Raw genomic sequence first — 20,370 nt, forward strand, 5'->3', positions numbered from 1 at the left:
AGAATAGTCGAAATATGATTTTTATAGTAAAATTTTATTTAATTCTCATATAAAGACAATTCAATATATTATCCCTATTAATTCAATTCAGTTTCGTATAAATACGAGTAAATACTAGTACAAGCTTTTAGCTCGCAATTTTACCGATTTAAAATTCAGCACACTTCCAATTAACCCTTTTAAACGAAAACATAAAATAGTGTGGCCAGAAAACTATCTCAATAAACATATTTCAATAGAAAATACTCAATATAAAATAGTATTAACAGTGGGAAAAAATCCCAAGTGAAAATACGTACTTTTGACTTTTGATTTGAACTGGACGACTACTTAGAGAGATTTAAAAGTTGAAAAGTACTAAAAATGAAAGATAAAATACCCGACTGTAGATTTCAATATTCATTTTGACCAGGAAATTGACAGATTTTGAGACATCGACCGAACGACACCAAGATATAGGAATATTGCGCAATTTAAAAAACACATATTTCTCCGAATATCGAGCCAATCCACATTTTTTATTACCAGATTCGTATTAACTGGGCATAAATCTATAAGAAAAGTCATATCTCGTCTCTGAACCATTTTTCATGTCGAACAGTGTAATCGATTGTTGATAATAATCTAATATACAATTTTCATAACGAGCAACATAGCCCAGTGGTTAACATGTAATAATTTCTTCTGAGGAGTCATGGGTTCATTCCCTGGCCTGGTGCTGCTGGCCAGACCTTGGATGTATGTATCCAGTTCAATCGAATGGAGAGTTTACCAATTTTTTCGTATTATACATATATATGAAACGTTTTGTTGGCAGTGGTTTAGCTGTGACGTACATACATATGTATTTCGAATCGAGTCAACTATTATAGTACGGCGAGCGTTTTCTCAGACAAAAAGATAGACAGACACACAGAATAGCGATATTATATATATGACTAGTGTTGTGTCGTTGATATATCAACGGGTGTTTGCGGAAAAGGAATTCATTAAAAAAATGTTATATATATAATTACATATAATTGTCTGGTATATCAGAACTGTAATTGGAACCAAAATCGCAGTCAAAATCAGTATATGTTAATAATAGCTCTTGATAATTTTTAAATTTGTTTTTTGAAATCTCCAATACTCGTCAATGTACTCGCCACATACCTACATACATACATACATTCCGTCCGCTTTTACATACACATACATATATGTCTGAAACATTAGATTTTTCTCTAATGTGAGAATTATTGATATAATGACACAAAAATACTACATTTTGCATACAATTGTATTTTATTAAAATGTATCTTATTTTTAATATGAAGTCAACAATTTGCAACAATTGTATTATGTACATATACATACTATGTATGTATATGTACATAATACAAACGAACATAATATGTTATTGAAAATGTGTAATTCTCTAAAATATAAATAAGTACTATTACATATTTTTATTATTACTTAATTATGTTCACAATATATGTTATATCTATTTTAATAGCTTCTGTTCTACTGATCATTTTCTATTTTACAATTTCAATTTAATTTTGTTAGTAATCACAGTATTATATTATTCTAATGTTAATGTACAGCATAATAGGAAAAAGAGCTCAAAAACCTATTTACAATTCTTATAAATGCTCATAATATTAACACGTTTATTTAAAAATAAATGTGGTTATGTAGCTATTTGATAATATCAACACAGTAAAAATTATTTGATTAGCATCGTAAAAATCTTATTGTTGGAAAATTGAAATGGGCACGCGAGATGAAAAAAAATTGACAAATTGAAATCAAATATAAACAACGAAATGGCACGTGCGCCAGCCAGTTCGACTTTTGATCTTGAACTGGAACCACCATACCATGGCAGATTAATTTATTTCGAAAAGAGTGCACGTTGTGATGGGAAATTTCATGAAAAATCTACTCGAGGAGGGGAGCAGCTATCCAGCGAAATCGCATCCATCCTTCAGAACTCAAAATGTGCACACTCCAGATGATTGGATTGCGGGGAAAATTGCAGACGATGGTGCTGAAGGATTGTGGAGGATTCACGACCGTCTATACGATTTCAGCGACTTTCAGGACAAACATCCCGGTGGGGAAAGTTGGCTAGCGATGACTAAAGTGAGTGTAGAATCAGTTCATATATGTACCTATACACAATAAGCTAGTGTTTTATGTACCATTTTTAATTTTCTGTCAATTCAAAGGGGACCGATATAACGGAAGCCTTCGAATCCCATCACCTGAGTACGATCCCCGAAAGCATGCTGGAAAAGTTTTACATCAAAGATGCAACTGTGCCGAGGTATTCTCCGTACACCTTCGAAGAAGACGGTTTTTATCGAACTCTAAAAGCAAGAGTAAGGAAAGAGCTGAAGAATATACCCGTTGAAGAACTTCAAAAAAGGTCGCACGTAATTATCGAAGGGCTCGCCTTTTCCATGGTGGTTTTTTCAGTGGGTTCTTGTTGCTTTGAATGGATCGTGGCCAAGGTTTTCTTCTCGTTGATGGCGTCCCTTTTCATGACCTGGACCATAAATTGTGCCCACAATTTCCTACACAAAAAGGACAACTGGAGGATGTATTTCGCCAGCTTGTCGTTTTTGCCGATCAGGTGAATAATTCAGCGTTCTAAATTAACCCTTTGTACCATATCGAGATGCCCTCGATTCAGCCTCTATTTTTAAGAATAAGAATTCGCACTATTTTCAGTGTTTAATATTAACAGTTTATGAAAAATTTTTTGTCTTTTGTATATGTGTAAAGTTAACGTCGGTCATTAGAAATCAGATAACACAAGACGCGTTTATTAAGTGCCGGTTAGTAATGTGTTAACTTTTGATCTAAATAAAAAGAAAATTAATATCTATACATTAGCAAAACCTTTTATATTTATTTTATTTATATATTATCTTAGCTATCAAGCTAATTTAAATATACATCTTAATTACTTAACTCTAAAATTTATAATTAACTTATATGTACTGTCCCTCACAGAAGTGTCTCTTCCCCTTATTTATTATGTACATACTTACAATATTTAGATATAAAATCAATTCGAAAATAGATTATGATTGTAAAAATGACAAATTGAAATCAAATATAATTGAAAATATGATTGAAATAAAAAAAATGCACGATGTGGTGCGGAATTTGAGTCACCGCTCATTAGCGGTCGGATCAAACAAGACGCTAATTTTAAGAGCCGGTTAGTAATGTGTTGACTTTCTTCAATTAATATCTACATATACATGATCAAATCCTTTTATATGTACATATATTACATACTTACTATATTTGGATATAAAATCAATTAGCATATCAAGTAATGCGAAGTTTGAGTTGCCGGTCATTAGCGATTGGATCAAACAAGACGCTAATTTTAAGAGCCGGTTAGTAATGTGTTAACTTTCTTCAATTAATATCTATACATGATCAAATCCTTTTATCTCTATTACATACTTGCTATATTTGGATATAAAACCAATTAGAATATCAATGAAGATTGTAAACATGACAAATTTAAATCAAATATAAACAAAAAATGCACGTTGTAATGCGAAGTTTGAGTTGCCAGTCATTAGCGATTGTTAGTAATGTGTTAACTTTTTTCAATTTATAAATTATCAAATTATTATTTAAAGATGAAATTTATTTGAATATTGATTACGTTATTTGATTAAAGACTTTCAATTAAACATAGATTTTTTTTTATTAAAGAGAATGGAGAGTTATTCACGTACTTTCACATCATCTTTATCCGAACACTCTAGTTGATTTAGAGATGGCCTTATTTGAACCTTTCTTTGTTTGGATGCCAAGGAAAAGTAAAGGATTCTTTATGAAATATATGCCCAGATTATACGCCATTTTTATATATATTGCCATATTCGATTCACAACTTTTGAGGAGGTAACATTATTATGTATGAAATTCAATCGACATATGTATGTATGTATATGTTTGTGTCTATTAATATGAAAATATTGTAGAATTATAGATAGTTGGAGATATAAGTTGGTTTCACGCTTTGAATTAGATGATTTGGTGCCGTTATTATTGCCCATAGCAATGTACACACTTGGAAAGAGTGATCTTAAAGAAGTTCTCATAACTTGGATCATAATATGGCATTTATCTAGCCTTTGGTTTGGATTCATAGATTTACATGCCGCTCATCATCATCCAGAGATATTTCACGATGGAGATATCGCCAGGTATACATACATATCATCACTAATTGCTCGTCAGACGTTATTGTATAACTTAAATATTTATTTTTTAGGGATAACAGGGATTGGGGATTGTTTCAATTGGATGCTGTGGTCGATCGTATCGACATCAACAGTTCCTTTTTTATGGTTTTGACTCACTTCGGCGAACATACTCTTCATCATGTGTTCCCGACTTTGGATCATTCGGTGTTGACGAAATTGCATCCAGTGTTTGCAAAAACGTGCGAAGAATTCAAAACTAAATTGAGAATGACTACCCAATTGAAGATGTTCATTGGATACTATCAACAATTCGCAAAAACCGAACCGAAAAACTTTAACGTTGAATTGGATGAGAGCAGTTGTGGTTTGTAGATTATTAAGAATTGTAATTGGATAACTGTGATATGTTGATACAAATTAAATAAATCTAGTTGTAAAATAATCAAGACAGTATTTTAATTTGGTTAAAAATTAACCCAAGTAAGATAACATATATGTAAAAAAATAGTATGAATTTAACTATAAATGCATTACAATGTACATATGTATATATGTATTTACAATATTATATTTTTTAATGCTTTTTATTATTACGAAATTATGTTCACAATACATCTTATTTATATTTCAACAGCTAATGATCTACTGATCATTTTCTAGTTTACAATTTTAATTTAATTTTGTTAGTAATCATAGTATTACATATATATTATTCTAATGTTAATATACACCATTTTAGGAAAAAGAGTTCAAAAACCTATTTACAATTCTTATAAATAGAGGTAGGATAGCCAAGGTGCCGCTCATTGTTCCATTGTTGTAAATCATTTGTAAAAAAGGTTCGGCAAACCTTTAACAATGCATTTACAATCTTTGAACAATACACGGCCCCCTCAGGCTCCGGTGACTACTCATAATACATCTATACATAATGTTAACAAAGACTTTCTAAAGTCGACGATCTATACCAGATTGTGTTTAGGTAAGCTGAGTTTATACTCGAAGGGTATAGACATTTTGTTGTAATCACCGAGACTCTTCACAAGTGTGTTAGTATGGTTATTAGTAGACACCGGACCCAGAAGGTGCCGCGTATTGTTCAAAGGTTGTAAATGCATTGTTAAAGGTTTGCCGAACCTTTTTTACAAAGGATTTACAACAATGGAACAATGGATAGCACTGTGACTATCCGGTGTCTAGTTATTAGTGATTCTGTCATAGAATCTACTGGTTAATTTGTTAGTAATTTCTGTGACTAACAGATTATTATTTATGGCATGCAGTTTTTTCAAGTTTGTATACATATATGAGTTTGTTATAAATTATTTTTAGGGATTTATTTTGTATTATTTGGAGATTGGAAAGGTTAGTGTTGGAGGCGTTATTCCATTCAGGTGAAGCATAGGTTGATAATTGTTTAATTATATAATTGTTTAATTTTATATGAGATTTTTACGATACTTTTCTTTGATTCTAAGTAATACATTCAAACTTTATCGTTTTAGTACTATGCAAACATTTTTTATTCGCTCAGTGACTGTTTAAATATGCTTAAATAATTTTTCCTTATAATTGTCGAGTATAAATTACGACATTGTTGACCGGAATATTTTAAAAAATTGTCCCAGCTTGTTTCAAGGTGCATTTGAAGATGAGTAGTCGTTTCTTAATATTTAGCCGAAAATATATAAATGTCCGTATTTGCATGCGATGATTGGGTCAAATGCGCACTAAACGTTGTCATTTTATTTGTTCGACCAATTGAAGTTTCCTTGCGAGTTTAAATTTTATTTGTTGATACGAGGATAATTTTATTTATCAATGTTTTTGATATATTAAATATAAATACCTACATATATGTACTAGTATAAATTGAATGTACAAATGCCAAAATGATATTTGACTATTATATAAATACAACAAGGATATGCACTATGAAAATTATGTCATTATTAAACAACACACGCGATTTGGATATTTATTTACTTTATAAGACAATGCCATATTATTATATTCAATAACATTTCTTTACTGTTAAATTAGTAATTAAAAAATATGTGTTACAATAAAGAATGATAGTTCGCTGACGAATTTATATTTTTTTGATATTTCAACAAGTCTCATATTATAATGTTTTTATTTAAAAAAATATGAAATTGAATATGTATTTCAACATTTAGATGCTATTAAAATTATTTTGCTAATTTTTAGACTTTTTATGGTTAAATTTTCATATTTATCCATAAAAGACAAACTTTATTAACCGTCTGCATAATTCAATGAAAAGGCAAATTAAATTAATAGCACTGAGTAATTTAATTAAATTAATAGCAATAATAAATTAATAACTGAGCAATAAAAAAAATACCAGAGCGAAGACTAACCAATCTTTACTAAGTTTGGCCCACTGAAGTCGAATATGATAATGATTTTTGTTGGTTAGTGATCGTTTACGAGATATGAGCGTTTAAAAAACTGCACAGTTTTTACAGTTTTTTTGGCTTTTGCGGTCTTTAAATCAAAATCTAGCATTGTTATTTATTTATTTATTTTATTTAAGGAAAACCGGTCAATCGGCTACTTAACCTTTCCTTAAGTATAAATGAATAGAATTACAATATAAAATATGAATATTTGTTGCCTAAATCAGATTCAATATTAAGATTTTGTTCATATTTTTTGTAAAATTTTAATCCAATTTTTACTGTGAGCAAATTTTCAATTAATTTTAAAAATAAATCACAATCTTCACATATACATATATACCTATACATATGTTTGTATGTATGTACACACAATGATCTCGCCGGGCAGATTTAAAACGCGTCTTACATGATATTTTTGCACCATCCTAATGGCGGAGGATCCATTTACTTATATTGATGACCAAAATGAGCAATATGGCAAAGTATGAAAACGATCGGATAAGAGGCAAACTTTTTCCTGAATTGTAATCGTAAGTGAAACGTAAAGGAGGTATGAAAAAATAGATAAATTGTACGAGACGTAAAATGTACATGCTATCGCATTCACCCCCCACCTGACCCGCGATGGCCAATTACATTTCGTTTCAGCTTTGCATTACATTTAGTCAGGAAATACGACATTTTTCATGCGTATAGCGGTCGTTAGAATTTGACTTTTATTTTTTGTTAGTTTTGAGCTCGTGTATCGTATTTTGAAATGTATGTATACATTAATAAAAATTAAAAAAAAAAACACGTAAGTTGTTGATATTATCAATTTATTTATGGAATACGTATATATTTTATATATATTTTATATTTTATATTGATGGCAATTTATATTGTTTAGACGATAAAAGCAATTGTCAATGTCATGGTATGGACAGAAAAGCTTACAGTAATATTATTAAAGACCTTGCATCGAATTATACTGTTTTAATATTATATAGTTAAATAATAAATAATTAAAAAAATAAGGAAATTATTTTACATCCTTTCAATGTATATATAATAACACATTGCATTAACGCGACAACAGGTTTGGTTCATGGATCGACTATAATGTAAGTGTAATGCTTTGAATAGGAATGTTATTTTACGCTCACTGAATAAATTTTTGATATTAAGAATAAACACAGTTCTATTATTACTACGCGAACGTCAATCCGTTGATGTGAAATTTAATATGAGGTTAATTAATTTGCGCAGTGTTGATTTCTACCGATTCGCGCTCGCTCTTGCCATTTGCGGGGCGCAAGTGGCGCCCTCTAGCGGCAAAACGACTAATCGTAACTGTTTGAAATTCGCATTCCACGATGGGTGGGGGTGGGAGGGCCAGAGAGTACCTATTAGACCTGAAATTCTGAATTTCCCTTTCAACGTACGCCTCTGGCTATATCATCGCATCGACAATGGATAAAGTTTCGCTGAAATCGAGATACATTTATTTAATTTCAAAATTTAAGTATGCTTGTATATATAATTTTATATTATAATTTAGTTTTTATTTTAAATAAAGACCTATTTTCGGAAGGTATCGTGAATTATTTTCATGTGATCGAACGTGTAAAGGTAAAGACACACAGAGATACGCAGCACATGTTTTTTTATAGATAGTTTTGCACGTGCTTAACTTTTGAAGGACGGAGCGTCGAGATCAAACGAGTGTCACGAATCGGGGTCGATAAAGACCGCAGTATTTTTTAATCAAAATACAGCTTTTCTCAATACAAATGGGTTCAATATATATCTTATTAATCATTTTATACATCAACATAAAAAAGTTTTAGTCCTATAGCATGTTTTTGACTATTTTTGTATTAAAAAATAGCGACAAGCAGCGACACGCAAGCGCACATAGGTAAGGCCAACAGGCGACTGCATGACTCAATAGCCACGCGCCAAAAGCGACGAAAACAATATTCAAATTCATGATTTTAATAAAGAAATTATTTAATTTCAATTTATTAGTGTATTTACTTCAATAAAATTGAAGACCAGTTGACACAAAGAAAATAATAAAAAGAGTCGGAGTAGGTTGATTTTTTACGACTTTGACTCCAGTTACGACTCCACAGCCCTCGTTCATACCATAAGGAATACATACATTTGTGCAACGCCAAAACAATAAAAATTAAATCACAAACCCGATATTTGCTTTGTATTTAGGGTTGCCATAATTGTGAAGCATTGATACGGGACATTTAAGTGCTACATAAATAAAACATGGAAAAGTAGGTAGGTAATAGTTTATTTTAAAAAAATAGTCTTTTTTAGCCCAATTCAACTTTTTTAATTAAATCGTTTTCCTCTTTTACATGATGATAAAATTGGGCGCAAGTCATTTTAAAATTATACTGGCAAACCAAAATTGCCTCAACTGTCTCAACTGCCAGCTTACTTCTTTCATCCGACCATTGTGTTGACATCGGGGAAAATATTCTCTCCACATTGGCATTGTGGGCTGGAATGACAAATATATACTCACATAGTTTTATTAAACATGACTTCTGTTCAATATGCTTGGTATCTCTAAAAAACTTCAGCCATTTCTCTTCCATATTCAATTTTAGCGTTGTCTCCCAGTTTTCGTTGGTGTTATTTTTATTTAAATAATCTTTTAAATATACGAACTGGTTGAAAAGAAGCTCACTGTTTCCAACATCGATGTTCCTTACTTACAAATATTCAACGGTTCGTTCTATTTCCCCCCATTCAGGAACTTGCTTGAGAGTCATCCAATCGAAAGCATTACATTTTTTGAATGATTGGGACCACTTATCAATGTATTCCACAGCAGTGTTAAATCGACAGTCTGTTTTTGGAGAAAAGTTTCGGGAGAAAACGGGACAAATTGAAATACGTGACGTATGGCAACCCTATTTATATTGGACGTTAGCTTCATTTAGGCGGCTCTGCTTGAGAATTAAATTAGAATTCAAATCCATCCGTAGAAACATTGATAATAAACTAGTCTTTAAAATACTTACGATTGTGTAGTACATTTATTTTTATTTAATTTCAACCATTTTGATTTATGTTTTTGAATGTGAACAATAGAAATCTACTTATGCAATATAATGACTAATCATTATTTAAATTAAATTGCCAGTAGTGTATAATTTTATAAACGTAAACCTGATTTTTTCTATACAAGGTCGACATCTGACATTGATATGAACATTTATAAAGGGACAGGTTTGACAAAAACAAGTTTATACACTGCAAATCTGTGACCGAGATGGTTCGAAATAATTTACTATAAACGGATTTTCATACAGTTTAAAACTATTGTCAAAAATACCAAACTGCACATAGTCAAAATTGGTAAATTTAATTTTCCCCGACACCAATAGATGTCACTTTAAAATAATAATATTTACAGAGAATTATCGCCATTTTAAAATATTCCAATTAATCACGTGTATTGTGTTTTGCAAAATATGTTTACTACTATTATTTTTAAACCACTATAATCAGCAGTGTTATTAGGGGTCATTATCATACTCGGCATGGAAAAACGTGTATTATTATTTTTTAGTATACACAAATGTAATCGAGAAGTATGTCAGTGCAGTGTAGTGACTAGTGTTGACACTCGTATACGTATTTATAGTTGTTGTTTACATACATATTTAGTTGTTGTTCTGATATCCATAAACATCAATTAATCATTTGAATATTGTACAAATATAGATAAGTATGTGTCTAGTTTAGTGTGGAATGTTAAAAAATAATGACTCAAAAATACAGTGTGTATTTACATATGTTTGCATAATATACCAAGGCTATATTCTATCGCTATTAATTAATATAGAAATATATTTCATTTGCATAAAGACAATTAAATAATAAAGAGAATATACATACAAATATTAATGATGGGTCACACTGTACTTATTATTGATAATAGTGTTTTTCAACTCACTGATAAGGTCAATGCTATTTTTTGTAAAATAACATTCCGGATTTGAGTGTTATATTGGTTCGTTGTCATAAGCAGATATTTTGCTGGAAACAGTGGTATTTTTTATTCGTTTTTTTGTTCCAATTTAAGTTTATAAATGATTCGAATATCGTATCAGAAATTCAATGCTATGTATGTATGTATGTATGTAGTTTGAATATTTATACAATGTAAATGTGTTTTTATATGTATATTTTGAGTACTATATAGCTGCATACATATGTATGTATGTTACATACATATATGTATATTCGCTGTATGATTTATTCAGTTTTGATTCAATTCCATTTTGTAAATCAAAGCTAAAATTATTGTCTTTTGGGGTCATCGATCAATGTGCAATTTTTAATCGTTGTTTTGATAGATATGACTTTTTTGGAATTTTTTTATCATTGTATTTTGTGTTTAAAATTGTAACACATGTAAATGATAACATCATTTTGTTTTCTGTAGAAATTTATGATACTTTTATTAACAATATATTTATATTTATTAATAATTGTATTTATATTTATGTAAGTATGCCATTTTATTGATCAATGTATATATTCCTTGAAATACTGAAATATTCATCATAAATTTGACAAGACATTTTACAAATTTTAAACATTTGCATACTAATTATAATGCAAATTTCGTTTCTCAAAGATGGATATTGAATAATGAAATTGCGACTTCTTTTAAATGTGTAATTTTTAATAATAATTTTTCAGACAAAATTTAAACAAATGTGCTAACCCAGTGTTGTTCAATGTGAAATTATTTGATATTGATCTCTCCCTATTTTTTACTATTTTAAAATATTGTTTTTATGTACATGGGTTGTACATTGCTTATCCATATACACTTAGGTCTTTTTTTACGCCATATAGAAAATTTAGGGATGCGTTTCGATGTATTAGTGTGATTAAAGTTTGAAAAGGAGGGGAATATCACACAGGAATGCCAAATTTCACCTGTTTGGGTCACATTATACTGGCCATGGCCCGAGTGTGCACAAAACAAGGCCGGTTGGGCTTACCTTCCACCTTCCCCAACACTGACACGGATACATGACAATACCCCAATGCGCCTTCCTAGACAATTCATTACAAACATTGCAACATTTTTATTACATACATCGCTGTATTTCGAGATCCCGAAGAACACAAAATTAACAATTAATTAATTAATTAATCCACAGAGAGATCTATGGATTTATGCCTGTACATATTGTTCATAAATCAAATTTAGATATTTGTGACAGCGGGTAGGATGATTTTTGCCAATTTTTTGGAGGAACCGTTTCAATAATATAATCTATAATTGGGCTCGGTTATTTTGTTACATTTATTCTTTATTTTTATGCATTTCTACATCTGTTGTCTGTTGATTTTTCAATAAATAAATGAATAAATATGGAATCACTTAAATTGACTAACTATCACTTAAGACACGATCGACTTTGAATCACAACTATCCAAGCCTGACCAGCAGTATTAAAGATTAGCACGGGATCAAACCCGGTAACCTCTCGCTGCTTAACATAAACGCAACTACCGAGCCATACTGCTGAGATATGTAGGTTCATAATGAATTTAACTATATTTTTACATACCTCCTTTTAGTTTCACTTACAATTACAATTCAGGAAAATATTTGCCTCTTATCCGATCGTTTTCATACTTTGCCATATTGTTCATTTTGGTCATCAATATAAGTAAATGTATCCTCCACCATTACAATGGAGAAAAAATATCGTTTTAGACGCGTTTGAAATTTGAATTTCTGAAAAGTGCCTGACGTTTATCCAGTTTTTAGTTTTAAACATAGATGGTGGTAGTAAAATAAATTTATTGGCATTTTTATTCAAAATAATAATTTTATATACAAATTATAGAAGAGGTATGTTTTTAAAAAACTTTTTTTTATATATGTTTTTATTATTAGCCAGCAGCGTGGCTCGGTCGTTAAGCTTCTGCTTAACACTGAGAGGCGCCGAGTTCGATCCCTTGAGCTGACCTCGATTGAAAAGAATTTTTCTGAGTATATCTGTAATGCTGCTGGTCAGACCAGGATTTGTGACTCCTGGTTGATGGTTTCCTATCAGAGTTTGCCAATTTTCTCTGATTTCATTGTTGAAACGATTCCCGATTAAAAATTGGCTAAAAATCCTTCCTACCCACTATGTCACCACTATTTGAGTATGATTAATGTAAATATTACAATAAAAATGTATGTACAATTCATAGATGTCTCGTTAATTGTCGAGTTTAAGTCAGTGTCTCGTAATTTAGTGACTTATATAATAAAAAAAATGCTGTATTGTTTGTAATTTGGCCAGGAAGGCGCATTGGGGTTTACCTGTAATGCCTTCCTGGTATGAAATAAAAAATAAATAAAAATAAAATAAAATAAAATTATACAGTAGTATAAAAATATAATTCAAAAGTACATGTAGGTCGAATTTTCAAGAAATCATATTAAATCTGAATTAAATTAAATTCCATTTATACGTATGTATTATTGATATATCATAATATAAACTTCGGGGACCTTTGTAAGCTTCGTTCCTCTTTTGATATGTAATTTATTTTTGTGGGGTATCTTTGAGCTGTACGACAATGAGCTTATATGGGTTTATAAACATAGGTATAATACAAAAAATATATAAATTGCACTGTTTAATAGGAGAATGCCACCCAATTCGGAAGATCGCCGTCAAACCAGCTTTCCCGAATTGAAGTATCCATCGCTTCGAGATGAAAAGTTGAAGACTTCCGATCAATGGCTCAGAGGGAAATCGTTAGACGACGGAGCTGAAGGATTATGGCGCGTTCACGACAAACTTTACGACTTTTCCGACTTCGTAAAAAGGCATCCAGGCGGCGAGGGATGGCTTCGATGGACCAAAGTAAGTGGGAAAATGACATAAAAAAAAATACTACTTTGAATTGAGCAGAACGAGACTGGAGTGCAGAGTCTGGTTTGATTTAAGGGCACAGATATAACGGAAGCTTTCGAATGTCACCACATATCAAAGACACCGGAAGCGATGCTGAAAAACTTCTACGTGAGGGATGCAACTGAGAAGAGGAATTCGCCTTTCACGTTCGACGAGAATGGATTTTATAAAACGCTCAAAAGAAGAGTCGCTGAGGAAATGAAGGATATACCAGTGGATGTGCTGTCACGAAAGTCGGAGAGAATCATTGAAATGCTAGGCGTTGCCACGTTTGCTTGTTCTATAGCGGCCTGCTGTATGAGCTCGAATGTGGCCAAGATTGTCTGGTGCATGGCAGCATCGTTGTTCATGGTTTGGACTGTGATTTGTGCTCATAATTTCACACACAAAAAGGACAATTGGAGGATGTACTTTTACAATTTTAATTTTGTTCCGTCACGGTGAGGAATAAATAGTTTATATTGGCCTGCACTGAGTTTAGTACTTGTGAAGCTATTCGTTAATTCTTCGGCATGATGTTCTCAATTTATCCCTGAGAAACTTCATATAGTATACATACATATATATTTATATTTTTAATTATTTTAGGGTTTGGCGGGTGACTCACGTTTTGTCGCATCATTTGTATACGAATACGCTTCAGGATTATGAGATTTCAACTTTCGAGCCAATTTTTATATGGATGCCGAATAAAACCAAAAATTTCATCAATAAATATGTCGCTCAAGCGTATGCAATTATTGTGTACATTTTTGTATCTGATATGCAAATATTGATGAGGTGAGTGTTTTATTTAATTTATTGTTGATGATTACTTTAGTATACACATTTTAATACTCCGTTCTTAGGGTTGATTTCACTTTTTAATTATGTATGAAAATTACCAAGTAATTGATAAAAAAAAAATCTTCCCGATCAGCTCGAATAGTGATAGAATATATTGTGAATATATATGTAGGTACACATGTATATAAATTTATTTTCTTCAAAATTTATATTTTACAAAAATTCATTTTTTACATACCTCCTTTACGTTTCACTTACGATTACAATTCAGGAAAAAGTTTGCCTCTTATCCGATCATTTTCATACTTTGCCATATTGCTCTTTTTTGTCATCAATATAAGTAAATGGATCCTCTGCCATTACGATAGAGATAAAATATCGTTTAAGAAGCTTTTAAAATCTGCCCGGCGAGATACTCGGTGACGTTTACCGTTGACGTTTGTTTATTAGTTTTAAACATAGATGGCGGTAGAAAAAAAAATGATTGGTGTTTTTATTCAAATTAATAATTTTATATACAAATTATAGAAGAGTTATGTTTTTAAAAAACTTTTTTTTACTTGATATTTTCTTCAGTCTTGTACATATGTATTTGAAACTACATATATTCAAATAGTGGTAGAATAGTTTTTCCAATTTGGTGGGGAACTGTTTCAATAATGAAATCAGATTAATTGGCATACTCTGATCGACTTAAAGTCACATACATATGTACACAATATTATTTTAATTATGAATATTTATTCCTATCTGTTTTAAACAGCTTAAACATGACGAATCTAATATTAAAATATATTTATTTTTTATTAAATTTATTTGAATTGAAAAAAAATATATAACGAATCAAAACCATATCGAATCGACGTCATAGAAACTTTGATTTGCTTTCGATGTTACCAAACAACATTACATATACATATACTTACAAAGTTTCTTTGGAAATTATATATATATTTATTATATAAATACGTTGTATTATTTTAGAATTTTTTTTCTGCAGTACAACTATGTAGTTTTTCTCAGTGAAATTTATTAATGATTGAGACATTTTTTATTTATAAATATAGTCGTAAGTAATTTGTAGACATATGTATTATTATTTATTTAGAGAAATGTTATACCAGAAAGTAATTATTGTCTATATTTTTAATTTTATACATATATATGAGAATACAAATCTAATCTGGTGATATATGTATGTACGTGTTCATTCATAAATGTAATATAAACATACTCATGAATAAGATTATTATTTTAATTTCAGATTAGTACAAACATTCAAATTGGAAAATCGGATGAAATTTGAAATGGAAGATCTAGTTCCTTTTTCTCTTCCGATTGCGATGATTCTTTTTGGAAATTGTGATCTGTTGGAAACGCTAAAGTTATGGGCTCTCATATGGCATTTGGAAAGCTTTCTGTTCCACTTTATTGGCGTGAACGCTGCTCACCATCATCCGGATATATTTCACGACGGAGACGATCCAAAGTATTAAAAATCAAAATCTCTATGTACATATATATATATATATATATATATATATCCCACACATACAGACCTACAGTTTGTATTTGTATTATTGTAATTGGTTTAATTTTATTAATTACGGGTCGGTTTTAAATTCCCGCAACAGTTTAAATCACTTTGTAAATCAGCATAATTTCCACAGGCCCGAAACCCTTTCGGTTTTGTGAAAATTCAGAAATTAAACATATAAACAAAAACGAATATTCAGCTTGGTCGTGTGCAAAAGTTATCGCAGATCCGATTTAATTTTCGAAATGATATTGCGTTTGTGAAAAAGCACAAAAAAGACAGCAACAACATACATACATTTAATTTTGGCTACGTGTTTGTTTGCACACGAATGCAAAAAAAAATACAAAAACAAATAAGAAATACAGAGGTTCCACTGAAAATTTTAAACATATCCTGTCTGTATGCAATACCATGAAACCGAGTATTTTACGCCATAAAGATAAGGCAGACTTGCATCGTTCAGATTTTTATGGCACGTACAAGTATGTACCTTGATAGATACGATACGGATCGTTGATTTCAAATTGAGATAAAACTTAAATTAAACGCTTTTATACAAAAATAAAAAATAGCATGGTGATGATATGATTCTTGTAAATATTTTTGGGTGAGAAAATTTGCCAAATAAATGAAAAATAGTCGAGTTAAATATTAAATACTATTTTTTGTATGTAAATTTATATGTACGCTGGATGATTTTTTGGAAGTGCTTTGATGTATGAACAGTTGCACTAACTGCAAGTAAATACGGTTGAACTTACGATTTAAAATTGATAAATGGACGTTGTGAAAATTGCCATAAAAATTTGAACGATATGTAGAATTTATACGCTCCGCGTAAAACGAGAGCGTCACCTGCTCCATGTTGAAAATTTTATCAAACACAACGGTTTTCAATATTTTTGTTTGATCTTTTAGGGACGATCGAGATTGGGGTGTCCATCAGTTGCACGCCGTCATGGATAGAGTCGAAATAAACGGTTCACTTTTTAGGGTTTTGACAAATTTTGGCGAGCACGGCTTACACCATTTGTTCCCGACGTTGGATCACGCCGTTTTACCCGAACTGTATCCGACGTTTTTGAAAACGTGCCAAGAGTTCAACACGGAGCTTAGGATGACCACTCAGTTGGACTTGATCCTGGGACAGTTTCGACAGCTGGCCAGAACGGACCCGAAAAAGAAATCTAGATAGCGCGATGCTCGTACTTGTAACCAGTGTTGTCATTCAAATACGGCAACGACGGGTTTCTAAACCGAAAGCTCTTTCAATTCAAAGTTGCAAACACCATTTTTCAACGCCAATGCTAATGCCATTTAACAAGCTTCTAGAGATTTTTATTTTTTAAAAAAACACTTCCGGAAACCATCAAAAGCCAGTATAGGATGACAGCTCTACATACGACCAATCAAAATATTGATTACATATGAAATTCTGTATATTATATAAATTAAAATATGTTTATTAATAACGTTCTGGTTATATTTATGTCGTTGTATTGTCTTGAGATGCGTACTTTGTATGGTTTATATAGAAAAAGTTGAAAGCTCGAGGATGTTTCCCAGGACGAAGTTTTAAACGCCACTATTTATTATGACGGGACGAGTTTAAACGAGCTGCCCACAAACAAAGTTGCGCAATTTGAAAGTGGCCTTCCGGTCAAAACTGAAGTGAAAATATCACAGTGTATTAAAATGACGATGCTTTTAACGAGTTAGAAGCGATACGGCAATTTCATTTATGCAAGGAGTATTGATCGATTTTGCCAAAGTGTATATGTATGTACATATATCGAGAGACGAATAGTCCATTGATTTTTAGGGGTATGGAAGTTTTAATGGATTAATTTGTTTGCTCACATGATAAGAGGAATGATTGGGTAAAGTTTGGATTTAATTTGTATTGAATATTTTAAGCTTAGTCATATTGTATTGGTCAATACTGTCTGGACAGGTGTTTTCAGCTTATGGTTCGTAGACCCTTAGGGATATAAAATGTATCATATGTATGTACTTTTCGTAGGTTTATAAACTTGATAAAAGCGATTTAGTGCATTGTGCAAACATGTTTCCAAGAATAACGTGATCTTTATATGAAAATTTCATATGCAATACATATTCTCAGTTCTAAAATAGCTGTTGTGTGTGGGTTTATTTAGAAATGTACATGTACGTATATCCATTGTAATATATTTTGGCGTTTCATCGTTTTTATAAATATATAAATATATTTTGCCGTTTTTTTTTTTGACTTTTTAAAAATCACAAAGTAGTATGCTATAATGTTTATTTATTTATTAGTTTACATATTAGCCAAAATGACTCTACAGAATACTATAACGCGTCACTGTAACCAGACAAATAAGCATATATTTGATTTTTATATGTTTTTTATTATTGCTAAATTTTACAATTCTTATAAATGCTCATTATACATCTAATACATAATATTAATTAAAGACTCTCTAAAGTCGATGTGCTAAAGCAGATTGTGTGTAGGTAATCTGTGTTTATACCTGAAGGGTATAGACATTTTGTTGTAATCACCGAGTCTCTTCACAAGTGTATAATTCCTATAACTTGCATTGTAGCATACATATATTTACATTTTATTTTTAAATGCTTTTTATTATTATAAAATTATGTTCCCAATACATATTATATCTATTTTAATAGCTACTAATCTACAGATCATTTTCTATTTTACAATTTTAATTTAATTTTGTTAGTAATCATAGTATTATATTATTCAAATTTTTATGTACAGCATAATAGGAAAAAAGAGCTCATAAACATACATATTTACAATTCTTATAAATGCTCAAAATACATCTAATACATAATTTTAATTAAAGACTCTCTAAAGTCGACGATCTAAAGCAGATTGTGTTTAGGTGATCTATGTTTATACCTGAAGGATATAGACATTTTGTTGTAATCACCGACACTCTCCACAAGTGTGTTAGTATGGTTATTAGTGATTCTGTCATAGAATCTACTGGTTAGTTTGTTAATAATGTCTGTAACAACCGGAATATTATATATGGCATGCAGTTTTTTCAAGTTAGTATATGTATAATTGGGTGTATTATAAATTATTTTTAGGGATTTATTTTGTATTATTTGGAGTTTGGAAAGGTTAGTATTCGAGGCGTTATATGATAAGTTGAACTATGTAAATGGTATTCAAGTATATCTGAAATTGTGTCAGTTTATAGGTTTCAGTTTCAAGCCGACGCTTATTATATTATAAATTCTTCAATTAATATTAAATCATATCGAGACAGTCGAGACGTGATAATGCCCCACGCTTAACCAAAGAAAGCGATTCAATATTGTGGAAAATGTGCGTCGGATGAGCCATTCAACGGTAAAACTGAAAATTTTATTCGGCACTGAGGAAAATGGAAAAACTTCTTACAAGACAACGCACCAACACTCCACAAAGGAATAAGTAAACAAAAGGATCGTGTTTAGTATGTAAGTGTGAGTGTGTTCTTATTGCAAGTTTCCCCGTCGGCCGTTAACGATAGATAGTTGAAAGTTGAGACTTGGATATATAACAAAGTTTTAATATATTCATAACGATAGTTTCACGCGTCAATACGACACGAACAGCACAAACGCTAAGACGTGACACTATCGAGTTTTAGAAATTCCTTAAAAAATAGCACTTTCCGTATACATAATGTATACAGCCTCCAGCAGAATGAGAGTACATTATTTATTAATTTTATTTTTACATCCATACACTTATATTAACCAGTCTCGTATAGAATTTCATAAGAGCATTCAAGAAAATAAATTCTTTTTTTGTTAAACGTGCATCCAGGATTCATTAATATTCGTATTTAGAAATATGTTTTTGGAAAAAATATTTTCGATTCATAATTTTTTGAATTTGGAACAAATATTTTACATATGTACATATTGTAGCATATGCTAAAATGAGCCACCGTTTTAATCGGTTTTCGAGGATTATCTCCAGGCTTAAGTGCATTCGGCTAGCAATGGAGACCCCCGAATTGACTTAGTGGTCGGCAACGGCATTCGGTCACTTCTCACTTCGAGTTCTCAGAACTGACAGCGCGAAAGCGTGGGACTGCATGCCGACCTGCCCTTTATAAGCAGGCCATACCAAGGCATTCTGGACGAAGCACTGGCGGTGCTTGGATCTTCTTAATCAACCAATAAATGCTGTGAAACGACTTCGGCCTTTTATTTGGATCCTCCACCCACCCCTACGCAACAATATATATGTACATATACCAGCAGCGTGGTCTAGTGGTGAGTGTTATATTCTTTCGTGCAAGGTGTCACGGGTTCGATTCCCACTAGAGTCTCGTTGTTGGCCAGACATTGGTTTGTCGAGGTCAATCGTTTCTTGTCAGAATTTTCCAATTTTTATGATTTTCATTGAAACGGTTCCTGTAAAATTG

The 20,370-nt window shown here is 31.2% G+C and overlaps 2 protein-coding genes across 5 annotated transcripts; both read left to right on the forward strand.

Moving 5' to 3' along the window:
- Window positions 1–1,828: 1,828 nt before the first annotated feature.
- On the forward strand, window positions 1,829–4,674 carry LOC143918022 (cytochrome b5-related protein-like). The gene is made up of 5 exons (XM_077439669.1): window positions 1,829–2,133; window positions 2,220–2,626; window positions 3,733–3,924; window positions 4,005–4,229; window positions 4,298–4,674. Exons 1-5 carry the CDS (start codon window positions 1,909–1,911, stop codon window positions 4,599–4,601), a joined length of 1,353 nt encoding a protein of 450 aa, XP_077295795.1. The 5' UTR covers window positions 1,829–1,908; the 3' UTR covers window positions 4,602–4,674.
- Window positions 4,675–10,233: 5,559 nt separating this feature from the next.
- On the forward strand, window positions 10,234–20,133 carry LOC143917574 (cytochrome b5-related protein-like). 4 transcript variants are annotated; one of them, XR_013261079.1, is made up of 7 exons: window positions 10,234–10,717; window positions 13,332–13,554; window positions 13,639–14,045; window positions 14,194–14,385; window positions 15,656–15,880; window positions 16,850–17,928; window positions 18,420–20,133. XR_013261079.1 is itself a non-coding variant. In XM_077439123.1 (6 exons), exons 2-6 carry the CDS (start codon window positions 13,336–13,338, stop codon window positions 17,124–17,126), a joined length of 1,320 nt encoding a protein of 439 aa, XP_077295249.1. In that variant the 5' UTR covers window positions 10,234–10,717; window positions 13,332–13,335; the 3' UTR covers window positions 17,127–19,035. The 4 variants fall into 4 exon arrangements, 2 of the variants coding, with proteins under 2 accessions (XP_077295249.1, XP_077295248.1); XR_013261080.1 differs by having other exon boundaries at window positions 10,234–10,394; XM_077439123.1 differs by having other exon boundaries at window positions 16,850–19,035.
- The last annotated feature ends 237 nt before the right edge of the window (window positions 20,134–20,370 follow it).

The sequence above is a fragment of the Arctopsyche grandis genome, chromosome 10, assembly GCF_051622035.1.
Source record: "Arctopsyche grandis isolate Sample6627 chromosome 10, ASM5162203v2, whole genome shotgun sequence".
In the NCBI taxonomy this organism is placed as follows: Eukaryota; Metazoa; Arthropoda; class Insecta; order Trichoptera; family Hydropsychidae; genus Arctopsyche; species Arctopsyche grandis.

What these genes read in the sequence shown, in the direction of transcription:
- LOC143918022 (XM_077439669.1), top strand. Translation starts at nt 1,909, where the DNA reads ATGGGAAATTTCATGAAAAATCTACTCGAGGAGGGGAGCAGCTATCCA. An exon ending in TTGTCGTTTTTGCCGATCAG is followed by an intron (nt 2,627 to 3,732) that starts GTGAATAATTCA and finishes TTTTTATTAAAG; the next exon opens with AGAATGGAGAGTTATTCACG. An exon ending in CACGATGGAGATATCGCCAG is followed by an intron (nt 4,230 to 4,297) that starts GTATACATACAT and finishes TTTATTTTTTAG; the next exon opens with GGATAACAGGGATTGGGGAT.
- LOC143917574 (XM_077439123.1), top strand. Translation starts at nt 13,336, where the DNA reads ATGCCACCCAATTCGGAAGATCGCCGTCAAACCAGCTTTCCCGAATTG. An exon ending in TTTAATTTTGTTCCGTCACG is followed by an intron (nt 14,046 to 14,193) that starts GTGAGGAATAAA and finishes TAATTATTTTAG; the next exon opens with GGTTTGGCGGGTGACTCACG. An exon ending in CACGACGGAGACGATCCAAA is followed by an intron (nt 15,881 to 16,849) that starts GTATTAAAAATC and finishes TTGATCTTTTAG; the next exon opens with GGACGATCGAGATTGGGGTG.